This window comes from Zalophus californianus, chromosome 1 (genome assembly GCF_009762305.2).
Source record: "Zalophus californianus isolate mZalCal1 chromosome 1, mZalCal1.pri.v2, whole genome shotgun sequence".
Lineage (NCBI taxonomy): Eukaryota > Metazoa > Chordata > Mammalia > Carnivora > Otariidae > Zalophus > Zalophus californianus.
The window spans coordinates 72,674,363-72,687,388 of record NC_045595.1 but is presented as its reverse complement, the minus strand read 5'-3'; the positions used below and the strand labels follow the sequence as shown (position 1 = coordinate 72,687,388).

The following is a 13,026-nucleotide window of genomic DNA, read 5'->3' as shown; positions in this document are numbered from 1 at the left end:
ATGGAGGATGGGGATTGCCAAGGAGTAGATCATATTTCTGAACGATCACTAACACCAACAGTTTTTCTATCCATGTATCTTTGCCTTGACAAAAAAAAAAAAAAAAAGTCTGTATTATGGATTAAGTGGCCCATTGTAAAAATATCAGAACCACTATTTTTTGATCCAGCTTTCTTATCCCGGAAACATTGTCATACTCAGCTTTACTATGAGTAAGTATGTGCTGAAGAAAATATAAGAACTTGTTAGGGATACAGATCAAGGAGGCAAATGAAAGGTCTTACTAGTTTTGACGCTGTAGCGTATGACATCTTGGCAGAGCTCCAACAGCCTGTGGTGTGGCTCTCCCATGTCCCTCATCTCCAAATCAAGAAGTTGTTTCAGCTGTTCAGGGGGCCGCCACTCACAAACCTGGACATTCAGCAATGGCAGTTAATTGAGCTCCCACGGGAGCCAGGTAGCGAGAGGATGTTAGCATCATGGACCCTACCCTCACGAAGATTCCAGACAAGTGGGAGACACTGAGATTTAAATGTACAACCCTAGTCCAGGGGGAAAAATCTGGGATGGTGACCCAGATGTCATTGGAACAAATGAGGGGCCCCATCTTTGGTTTGGAAGGTCAAAGATTTCCTGTAGGAACTGATTTCTAACCAAGCAAAGATTAGGGGACGGGGGAAGGCAAGCGGGAACAGAGGTCGTAAAGGCTGAAAAGGCACATCTGAAGAACGAAGGTAATTTGGTGTGGCTAGAACATGCGGCTGGAAGAAGGAGAGGCAAGAAGGGAGGCTGGAATGCCAAAATAATTTCCTCGCTAGTCTCTCTGCTTGTACCCTTACCCTTGACCTGTACAGGCTATCAACCTGGCAGCCAGAAACTGGAATGATCCTCTTAAATCTAAGCTACCGCCGTTCCTCTGCTAAAATATCTCAGTGGCTCACTTCTTTCTAAGTAAAGCCAATGTCCTCATAATTACTTCAAATGAACCTGTATAATCTGCTTTCCTTCATGGAGTTTCCTCTCCAGTCTAGCACTGTCTTCTTCCTGGCTGACCCTGCCCCACCACCCTGACCCCCTTGCTGTTCCTTAAACACACCAGGCACACTCCCCGCCTTAGGGTCTTCACACTGGCTGTCCCTTCTGCCTGGATACTCCTGCCCCAAATGTCCTCCTGCCTAACCTCCTCAGTTCTTTCAAAGCTTTGCTCAAAAAATCACTTTCTCAAAGATAGCAACCCTGATTCCCCTGTTTAAAGTCACAAGCTCCACATTACCGCAGCCCTATCAGCCCCTTAACTCTTCCTGCTCTTCCTTTTTCCATCCCATTTCTCATCTTTCAACATACCATGTAATTCATTTACTCTGTCCCACATAGTCTCCATAAGAGCAGAGATGTCCATCTGTTTGCTCACTGCTCTCAAGTAACGAATACAGTTCCTACCACACAAGAGATGCTCCACAACGATGTGGTGAATGAAAAGATGAATGAGCGAATGAATGCATGAATGAATGAATGAATGAATGAATGAATGAAATGAGACTCAGATCATGACAGATTTCTGTGGCATGTTACAGAGTTCGAACTTGGTTCTAGGGCAGCCGTTGAAGTGTTTTGGACAGGGGAATGATATGAACATGCTTGTGTTTTGGCCAATAGCTTTAGTTGCTATATGGAGATTCCAAGTAAAATCGGAAATAAGAGGTGACTGTAATAAACCAGGCAAGAGAAGGTGGTATTCTGGATGAGGTAAATATTATTGGAATGAAGTATTTCCAGAGATATTTAAAATGCAGAAACAACAAAACTCAGAAATTAATTACACGGCAAGGATAAAGGTGAGGAATGAGCCAAGGACAACCCTGCCGTCTGTCGCTTACACACATGGGTTGATGGTGGTGATGAGGAAAAGAATTCGGTTTGGGGTGGGGTGGGGATGATTAGCTTTGGGCATATGTAGTCTGAGGCCCCTCAGGACATCTAAAAGGGGTGCAGCAGGTGGTCTGAAGCTCTTGTGAAAGACCAAGAACAGAGTTCCAGACATCCACCATGATAATACACCATGGGGGACACATTCAGAATCTACCACTAAGAGGAAAGGCACAGGATCTCCCCTGGACACCACCACCACTTAGGATATGGGCAAGGGGAGAGGAGCTCACTTGTGAAGTGGAGGACAAGCCAGAGAAGCAGGGACAATCTGAGAAGAGTTCAGTGTTACTAAAACAAAGAAAACAGAATGTTTTAAGGAGAAGACGGTCATCACTATTAAATCCTGTTGAGAAGCCCAATTTGATAAAGACTGAGAAGTGCTCATGGGATTTATCAACAAGGAGGTGTTCTTGGCAAGAGCCGTTTGACTTAGAGAGGTGGGAGTGAAGGCCAGATTGCCATGGAGTGAGGGTGTGGGAGGTGAGGAAAGAGAGGGAGGGAAGGAGCATAGACAATCTTTAAAAAGTTCGGCTGTGGAGGGGAGGAGAGAGACAGGGGAGTAGCCAGGAAGTCAGGAGACTAGGAGGTGGGAGGTTGGGGAAAGCAGGAAGAAGCACTGAGTCGTACAAGAGGTATGACATTAAACTCTGATGTGAGAACCATAATAGGCAGAGGTAAATCAAAAGTGACTAAGACAATCCAAAGGAAGGACTGCTGATAGAAGAATATCTCAGAGATACTGCAGGTTTGGTTCAATAAAGGGAATATTGAAATAAAGTGGGTCAAACAAAGGTTTTGGTTTCCCAGTGCATATAAAAGTTATGTTTACCCTGGACCATCAAGTCTATTCGATGTGCAATAACATTATGTCTAAAAAATTTACATACCTGGATTAAAAAAAAATACTTGTTGGAAGAGGTCATTAAGAAGAGGTGACCATCAGATGACCTACAAGCTGGACCTGGGCCCTTGGAGGTTCCTCACCCCCTCCCCAGTCCCTGGAATGCGGGTTCTGCTTGTGTCTCCTGCTCTCAGAGGCTGCTCCAAGGACACGGCCTTGAGATAATGTTGCTTAAGGGAATGTTGTGGCTGGTCTGACCTATCCAGACCACTAAACCTCTCTCCAGATCGGCAATAAGGTTGTTTTACTCCCTATCATTCTTGTGTTTGCTGGAGTAGCACTTTTAATTTCCTTCAAGAACTTTTCCTTTTGTAGTCACAATGCTGCTAACTGTTTGGGGCAAAAGGCCTAGCTTTTGGCCCATGTCAGCTTTCCAAGTGCCTTCCTCACTAAGCTGCTTCATTCCTAGTTTTTGATTTAAATTGAGAGATGTGCACCTCTACCTTTCAGATGAACACTTAGAGGCCATTGCAGGGTTATTCATTGGCCTTATTTCAATCTTGTTGTGTCTCAGAATAGGGAGACCCAAGGAGAGGGAGAGAGACAGGGGAACTGCCAGTGAGTAGAACAGTCAGAACACACACAATGTTATCAGTAAGTTCACTGTCTTATATGGGTGCAGTTTGTGGTCCCTCAAAACAATTACAAGAGTAACATCAGAGATCCCTGGTTATAACAAAATATAAAAAAATAGTTATATTTTATGATATGATGTTATAGTATATATAATATGTTTTATAATATGTTATAATATGCAACAAGTCCAATAATAATGAAAACATTTAAAATATTGTGAGAATTATCAAAAGTTGACACAGAGACACAAAGTGAGCAAATGCTGTTGGAAAAACAGCACCGATAGACTTGCTGGATGCAGAGATGCTACAAACCTCCAAATTGTAAAAATCATACTATTTGCAAAGTGCAAGAAAATGAAATGCAGTGAAATGAGGTATCCCTATCTACACAACAACATGATTAAATCTCAAATGCATTTTGCGGAGGGAAAATTGCAAGACTCAGAGGGCTTCTTGTGATAGGATTCCACCTGTCTGACATTCTGGAGAAGGCGAAAAATACAGGCACAGAAGACAGATCAGCGGCTGTCAGGAGCTAGGGTAAGGGGCAGGGCTGACTATAGAGAGGCACAGGGAAATTTGGGTGTGATGGAACTGCTCTATATCTTGATTGTGGTGTAGTTACATGACTTAGCAAACTCACGTGACTCCACACCAAAAAAGGAGCAAATTTTACTAGATGTAAAGTATAACTCAATTTTTTTAAATAGTGGCTGAGAAAGAATATCTACAAGAGAAAGTGCTAGAAGTAATCATCTCACAAAGTACGGGGATGTATCTGAAGGTCACCTTTTAATGGTGCCTGCTGGATCTCTGACAAAGCTAGACGAAGTTGGTAGCACAAAAACTCCACCTCCTCCCCCCAAATGCAGCATAGTTTTTTTTTTTTTTTAAAGATTTTATTTATTTATCTGACAGAGAGAGAGACAGTGAGAGAGGGAACACAAGCAGGGAGAGTAGAGAGGGAGAAGCAGGCTTCCCATCAAGCAGGGAGCCTGATGCGAGGCTCGATCCCAGAACCCTGGGATCATGACCTGAGCCGAAGGCAGACGCTTAACGACTGAGCCACCCAGGCGCCCCAACAACATAGTTTTCAACCCAACTTCAGGTGGATAGCCTGCAGGGCTACTATACTGCAATCAACATGGGGTTCCTTCACTGATGACTTAGGATCTTAAGCCTCTCCTTCTTGTCTTACCTTCCATTAGTCACTTCTATGAGCCCTTCCTTCTAGGCAGAAAGTTTCCTTTTGCAAGGAAAAGGAAACTTAACCTTCCTGCTTCCCTCAACACACACGGGTCAACTTCTCCCTGCCCGACAAAATCTTACTTGACCTTCACATCCCACCTCAAAGCTCAGAGCACCCTCTCCTCTATGAAATCCAGGAAGTCTGCCCCCATCACACCCATTTATCACATTCTTACTGGGACCCCCTGTTCTCTTTTTCAATGAAAACTTATCCTTCCAATTAGACTGTAATTTCTGTTCAAAGCTGAGCCTTTATCTTATTTGTCTTTATACCCCCAGGGCCAAATATAATGGCTTACCCGTAGCTAACACTCAGTTAATATTTAATGACCGAATAAAGGCCAATTAGAAAAGAAAAAAAGCTTACCAGAAAAGCAGTGTGCGCCAAAGTAAAGCAGGTCCAAAATATTTCACAAGTACAGATAAGACCAGAAAATATGCAATTATAAATATATATCAAGAAATACCATCAGTGATTTTTGCCTTGAATATAGCTATTCTAAATTTACAGGATATTTTGATCTATATCCCTATTAGTTTTCTCAAATGCACGTGATCAAAAATTCAGAATAAATACCACTTCACATTCAAAATCTTTTTTTAAATGACATTTATTTTTGACTAACAGAATTGGAATAAAAATCCCTCCTCTATTTGCTGATAATTCAGTTTCAATATGAAAGATAATCAATGTGATAAAGGATAATTTAGCGATTGTAAGAGACATACAAGAGAAGTTAAAGGCCCAGACTGAAGCCAGACTGCCTGGATTTTAGTGCCAGCTCTGATACTTACTGACATGTGATCTTGGGCAAAGTACTTGACCTCCCCGTGCCTTACTTCTTTCCTCGTCCCTAAAACAGAGTTAACATATAGCCCCTACTTCTCAGTGTTTTTGTAAGACTTAAATACACAAATTCATATGGAGTAGTCCTGAGAACATCATCTGACACACAGGAAGTACTCTTAAGAGTAGAAGTCATTTGGGGCGCCTGGGTAGCTCAGTCAGTTAAGCGGCTGCTTTCGGTTCAGATCATGATCTCAGGGTCCTGGGATCGAGCCCCACATCGGGCTCCCTGCTGAGCGGGGAGCGTGCTTCTCCCTCTGCCTCTGCGTGCCACTCCCCCTTCTTGTGCTCTCTCTCTCTTTCAAATAAATAAATAAAATCTTTTTTAAAAAAGTAGAAGTCATTAGTAATAATCGCATTATCAGTTTGAATCTGAACTTGAGCCTGAATTTGAGACCTAGAACCAGTAACTGGTGCCAGTCAGAAGTCAGACTTAACAATCCAAGTTTTCCAGTCTAAGCTCAGACCAGCTCCTGGGAAGGATCCTCAGATAAATTTAAAATTTTTTCATACTCTTTCCCACATTACGCTTATTTTTTACTAGAAACAAAAAGAAGGTGCCCAAGAAAATGGAGAGCAGAGTATGTTTCAGAGAGTGTATACATCAAGATCATCCGGTTACTTATAATCTATATGGTTATAGAGCAGAAGGCTTCATCCCCGTGCTTCATGCCCTCAAGGCCTGGGGTCTCAGCCAGTCTCCCAACAAATGATGGCTGGCAAAGTTAACAGCGAGCACCCCCAGGAAAGCTGATACTGGGTGGGATCCCACTTTGGTAGCTGGGATCCCCTTGATACAAATGTATAGAGGCCATCATAGCATGAGCTTCCCACTTCCCTTACATCTAGCCATCAGATTTGGAAAGAACCTATCTTTCCCATTCCAGGGATTTCTAATAGATATCTTTTAGCTTTACCTTCTCGTTGACATCTGTAGACTTCAAAACCACCTCTTCCATTATTAGCTTACAGGCCTCTTCAACAAACTTTTCTCCTGCTCTTGCATCTGTCGTGGGGCCATTCAGTACAACGCCATCCACAAGAACAGCACTCTTCTTACTTGGAATCATCTCTTGTGGATGCATATCTCCTGAAAGCACACAAAAAAATCGTGTTTGAGACATAATCTAATTAGATCACAAAAAAGCACCAGGGGAAACATGGACCACTATCCCAGCTTCAAATGGCATATCTTCTTTTAATACATTTGGGGCATTGAAGCGGACAGTTATTTATGGTTTCCAATGGCATCATAGGGTTAAGGAAAGATACCCTGCAGCATCTTCTTTGGCATCAACGATTGTGGAGAAAATGTAAATGTGAAATGTAAATTCAACCCATTTTACTCATTCTTGCAAACACCTTTCAATCCCATGCACAGAAAGATCATTTTAGACACAAGCCCGTGTCTATTTTGTGCACACACACTCTTTTGTAATCTGTTAATGACTGCCATTTATCCACTTTGTAGGAATAAGTCATTCCTAAAGAAGAAAAAATTATTGACATATCACCTCTCTTAATTTTACATTTTAAGCTCATGTTTAAATGACCCTTTATATCAAAGACACTGCTTTGTCCCTGAGAGCCCCTCTGTCCACGTACTCAGCCACTCTCCTATGAATGGAGAATAAAAGAAAGTGAGTCGTGGGCGCCTGAGTGTTTCAGTTGGTTAAGCGACTGCCTTTGGCTCAGGTCATGATCTTGGAGTCCCTGGATCGAGTCCCGCATCGGGCTCCCTGCTCAGCAGGGAGTCTGCTTCTCCCTCTGACCCTACCCCCTCTCATGTGCACGCTCTCTCTCATTGTCTCTCTCAAATAAATAAATAAAATCTTAAAAAAAAAAGAAAGTGAGTCACGTGATGGTTGGTGTAAACCCACATTTGATGCCCTCAAACTTTTCAAACTTGCAGTCTGGGCACAGGCAGAAGGATGGAATAGAACGTCTTCAGGACTGTACAATTGCCAGTCAGCGACTAAAGGTTAAAAGTCAACATGGAAATCTATATCTGAGAAGAAAGGATACTGCCTATCCAAAATAGCCCTCCCCAAAAATAATTCTGGCAAATGAATCTAAATATTCCACCAATATCTGCCACAAGGTTGGATTCGATTTTATTCTTCGATTTTATTCTTTCTTGAATCAGTGTCTCTCTCTCCTCCCTGTAAGGTACATACGTGTTCATTGAGTTGTGGAAATTTACAGAAACAGTTTTTTAAAAACTCTCTTTCAGCACCACACCCAGCACAGTATATTACTTAGATTTTGCAAATCTACCTTAAATATGCTGATGGTCCATAGGTACTTCAAATATTTTTATGCTTACCGAGGGCTCTAGCAGTATTAACATTTATTATCCCCCAAGTCTGTCTTTTCCCTAAAAGAATATGTTTTGGTAAAATTCTGTGGCTTTACAAACCCTTTGCTTCTATTACTGGCAAACTCAAACGGTGTCCATGGAGGCAGATAAATATGGCACAGGCTGATTCCCCAGTTTGGGAAAGACGGGGTCTGCAGCGAAGGATCAATCTTTCATTCTCACCCTGAAGGCTAAACCATCCAGCGCTCCAGTGATGAATTTTAGTTCCATCCTCCACTTTTACTTATCTTTCACTTGAAAGGATACATTCAACATGGTTTAGGGCCAAATGGTGAAGCCTTGGAATTGAGCTTTTAGGTGGAAAAACTGTAAACCTAAAGGCACTTTCCTCCCCCAAATTTTAATCCTAAAAATAAACTGGGAAAAGAGGGCAATTATTCGGGGAACCCTGGTTATGTCAGTAGGCAGTGCTATTATTAGGTGCACAGAAAAAGTTCGTTTTCTTAACCTGATTAGTAGAATTTCAGGTTTTTATTGTTCAGGGAATAGCAGCCACTGTATAGCTCTCGCAGAGTCAATCTCTCTCTCTCTCTCTCTCTCTCTCTCTCACACACACACACACACACACACACACACTAAAAAAATGTCAAACACCCACTTGCAACCAGAAAAGCAGTGAAATTGAAATTTAAGTCATCTTTGTCTCCACAGCAATCAATTTAAGAAATCCCCATATTTCATGCAATTATCTATGAGAAAATACAATAAAAAACTATGAAGAATTGGGTATAGATAATGCCGCTTTTCTTGATAGATACATTCTATTTCTATCACCAAATGTAATAATGTGCCTCTTTCTCTCCCTGCCTTTTCCCAGGTTGGAAAAGACCCTCTGGAGATTGTTTAGTAGGCCAAACTATAACCTTCTGGGATCCATACCCAGGACTTCCAATCCAACTGCTAGAGTATATGGTGGTTAATAATGAAGTTTTTCAATGGGAAGAAGCTTCCATGAAGGATATATCCAGAATCTGTTTTTCATTACTCACTCCCCTACCTCCTTAGTCCAAACCACCATCAAATGCAAAACCAGTGACCACCATGTGACAGATCATATATACTTATTCATTTATTTGTCTAAGCATCTGTCTCTCCAGTAGAGGTTTGGCTCTCTAATAGTGTAAGCTTGTGTCTGTTGGTTTCACTTTTGTTTCTGTAGCACTCAGAATGTGACCAGCCCCTTATAGGAGTTCGACAAAAGATTGTTGGCTACTAAAAAATTCCTTCAACCAATGAGGGATAATGTCCCCCTTCTCTGAGATGCCATTGCAGGTTACCTGACCTAACTGAGCAGGAGACACATTTGGCTGGGGATGGCTCGATGTAGAATACAATTCATACAATTCATGGCCTAGAGAAGACACAGTAGAGACCAGAAGAACCAAGGAACAGGGTCAACAGGAAAAGCTGAGTTGTGGTCTCTGGACTGTGAAAGGAAACTGCAAATAAAGACTCTCACTTTCCTCTCCTCTCTATATTTTTTGCTGCAGCCACTCACTTTACGCTCTCTCCTTCCCTTTCTTGTAGGCATTTGACTTCTGAAAGTCAGCCCATCAAACCTCACCCTAGGAACTACACTTCCAAGTGTGAAAGGCAGTCAACCTCCAAACTCTGACTTCCGAATTTCCACCAATTCCTCAACCCTGTGCCTTCAAAGCTCTGTATAAGTTCAACTTTTGCTTTACTCGAAGAGATGTATGGATTTCCTTGTTGAACAACCAATAAATTCAACTTCAAATATTGTTTCAGATTTTGAGCAGTGGCCTCTTCTTTTGACATAGGATTAAGTGAATTAACACAGATAAAAACTTAAAGCAGTGCCTGCTACATAGTGGGCACTCAATAAATGTCATTAATATTAGCTAACTCAAGACATTTTAGTTACCAGTAACAGGCAATCAGTACTACTTATTAAATACAGAAGCGCATAGAGCATAAGTGAAACTCCATGTGACAGGAAGCTATGAGAGTAGAAAGAGAGGCTTCCTCAGAGTGGTCAAATGACCCAGGTAATGAACTCTAGACCAAAGGGCCCTGTGGAAGTGTAGAAAGAGAGGCCACAGTGTAAGGGATTGCCCCTGTGAAGAGAGCAAAATTTCCTGCCATGATGTTCAGGACACAAGACGGTGGTCAAGCAGTTCAGCTCCCACTGGGTGGACAGTTTTCCAGACCTCCCTCCTTGTCACTTTCCACCTTGCACCATGGTTTCTGTGTCTTATTTCTTGCACCAGACTATAAAGTCTTACAGGAAAAGGATGCATGTGTCATTTCTCTGGACATCCCAGAAATCTGTTCTGCAGCTGGCATGTGTAGGCACTCAACAACTCAAAGGACCGCCTGGCTAATGGCAGAGGTATCTGGGAAATTATCCCATCTAACCTCTTCACACAATCCAAAGATCCCCTATACAACCCAGTGGCCAAGATGTCAGGTAAGCTGAGTTCTAGTCTCACTTGATCTCTCCTAAGCATCCTGATCCTGGGATAATACAACCTCTCTGTGCCTCAGTTTTCTTATCCATAAAATAAGAGACAATCAAAGGAAAGTGCTGGGCTGGCTGCCAGAAAATGCCTAGGAAAGCCAAGTAAGATTCAGATTCCTGAGGTGCTACTCAGAAGATTGTGTTCCAGGCTGGGGTCCAGAATCTGGAAATTGGCATGCACTCTAACTTATACCAACAGTACCGAAATACACTGACATGCAGTTGGACTTAGGATTCACTGTTCAGGGTGACCCCCAAAGGTCCTCTCAAATTCTAACATCTTCAATTGTTGAGGCTTTCCCTCACCCTTTCGTACTTAGGCATTCATTTCAACAAGCATAGAGCAATCATCTACCACGTGCCACACATCAGTTTAGGGACCAAACACAGGATGAGGGTCATCTCCTCAAAGATCTCAAAGTCTCATTGGAGAGTTAGGGCCTCAAAATTTACAGCAACACAAGACATGTCTTACAAGCTCTGTGCCAGGCTCTGTCCTCAAAGTTTTATAGATTTAACACATTTGATTGTCACAAAAACTCCAGTTAGTTACTCAGTGTTATGGCTGAGGAAACTGAGACACAGAGGTTAGAATTGGCTTGCCCAATGTCATGTTGTTAATAGGTAGTGAAATGGGGGTAAACAACATTGAAATTCTTTGAAGGAGCAATAAGATGCTGCTTCATGGGCATCTACAGTTTGTAAGACCATGTTAGGAAGGTAATAATGACCGCAAAATGAAGTAGACTCACTTCCCATCCTTAGTAAAGGACAGCGCCAGAGGATTGAATAACCACACTAGAAGACAACAGGTGCCAAGTGCCATGAGAAAGACACTAATAAGATGTTTGGAACATAAACAGTGCAGACATTTGGGGTTAAGGCTTAGGGTCATAGGAGGAGTTGAGGTATGAGGGAAAATCTCTGAATTAGAAGACTTATCTTCTCTTTGAATATCTGCAGTAATGAATAATAATAATTTTAAAACTTTGTCACTTAAAGTAGCACTCCATTTACAGCTGGGATGGTCACAAAAATTCCTCTTATAGTGACTTCAAATATGCATTTGTGTCATTTCCACAGGCTTTTGCAGTAAGTGGGTAGACAAAGCAAGTCTAATTTCTCTTCCATGGGACTCTAGGCCAAATATGGGAAGACTTCTATCAACTCTCATCTAAATTCCTCTCTCTCTCTCTCTCTCCCTCTCTCTTCTTTTTTTCCTAGTTAGAACTGCTCCAGTTTCTTCAATGGTTTGTGATTAGGCCATGGTCACTAGTCTAGGTCAGTTTATTTCTATCTTATAAAATGAGTCCTAACACAAAACTCCAGGTGTGGTATCCCCAGCTCTAAATAGAATGAATCCATATTTCCCTGCTCTGGTCACCGTGATTCCATTCGTAAGGCTTCCAGTAGCACCCTAATTGATCTCAAAGCTTAAGCTTTGAAGCCAGGCAGATCCTGGCCCAAATTCTAATTGGGCTTCTGTGATTTCATGTTATTCAAGTTCCATGTGATTCAGATTTCTTATCTGAGGAACAGGGAAAATAGCCATGTCTATTTTATTAAATGTGGCAAAGTATGCAAGCTGCTGAGTATAGTGCCAGGAATAGGGTAAAGAACAGTTAATAGTAACTATTAATGTAACTGAGTCTATAGGAACCCTTTTTTGGCCCCCACGTTACACTGCTGGCTCAGGTAAAGGTTAGAATTAATAGCCTTAGATCTTTGTCAGAAAGTCTGCCAGTTAGAGCCAAGTGTCCTATCCAAGACTCTTTAATGGTTAAGAGAAAATTAGCAATAGGAAAATAATGCTTGCTCCCAAAGGATAAGAAGGAGGAACAGCAGATCAAAAAAATGAATTTAGGCATCTAGGTGGGAAACAAGGAACTCTCCAAAAACTTGTGCAAAAGACAGTGAAGACCAAGGGAGTGATAAGGGTCAGGACTGGAAAGCCCAGTAAGCCAGTCAAGATAGGCATGAAAATCAAAGTCTGAAAAAGAGGATAGCATTAATTAATAAATTAATAAGGGATTATTGTGTGCCAAGCACCCAAGCTGGTGCCTGGGGATAGAGATAAACAACACAGAGTCTCTGTTCTCAAGTTGCTACACAACTGGAAAGAGAATATTTAAGTAGACAGAGTGAAGGAAAATACAGCTGAAAGAAAAGTTGAAGATATAACCCTCTGTTCTGGAGTTTTCTATGTCAGGTGTCTCTTCTAACTTCAAAAGCGTGGATGCCTGATTTAGTTGATGTACCTGGCTGGTACTACCAGGCTGATAAATTGTTTGCAACCTTTTCAAATTTCACACCATTTTTAAGCCATTTTGTTGTCTTTTATTTTTTAAGCCATTTTGTTGTCTTAAAACAACGTATCAGTGAGAGGGTAACAATGGACAACCTACAGGGAAGAAGACTAAAAGAAATAAACAAAGATTAAGAAATAACAACCATAAAAGGCAGTGGCCACAAAATCTCTGAAGATTTGGGTAACAGTAACAAATGCAGGGATTATTTCTGAAACTATCTCTCTGATTCCGTAGAATCATAAAGCCTACTTAGGGAATGAACAATTTCATGGTGCAACCCACAAATATGAAGTCATAGGAGTAAAGGCAAAACTATGCTTCAGTTTTAGTCAGCTAAAGATGGGTACCCATA

The 13,026-nt window shown here is 41.7% G+C and overlaps 1 protein-coding gene across 1 annotated transcript in view; it reads right to left on the bottom strand.

Annotated features, from left to right (window-relative positions):
* Nucleotides 1–13,026, bottom strand: part of GADL1 (glutamate decarboxylase like 1) — a 169,461-nt gene that overhangs the window by 133,815 nt on the left and 22,620 nt on the right. Inside the window, exons 2-3 of the mRNA XM_027585487.1 lie at nt 6,421–6,593; nt 285–411 (exon numbers count right to left, since the gene is read on the bottom strand). Of these exons, the coding sequence (XP_027441288.1) occupies nt 285–411; nt 6,421–6,593 (300 nt within the window). The remainder of the gene's footprint in view (nt 1–284; nt 412–6,420; nt 6,594–13,026) is intronic.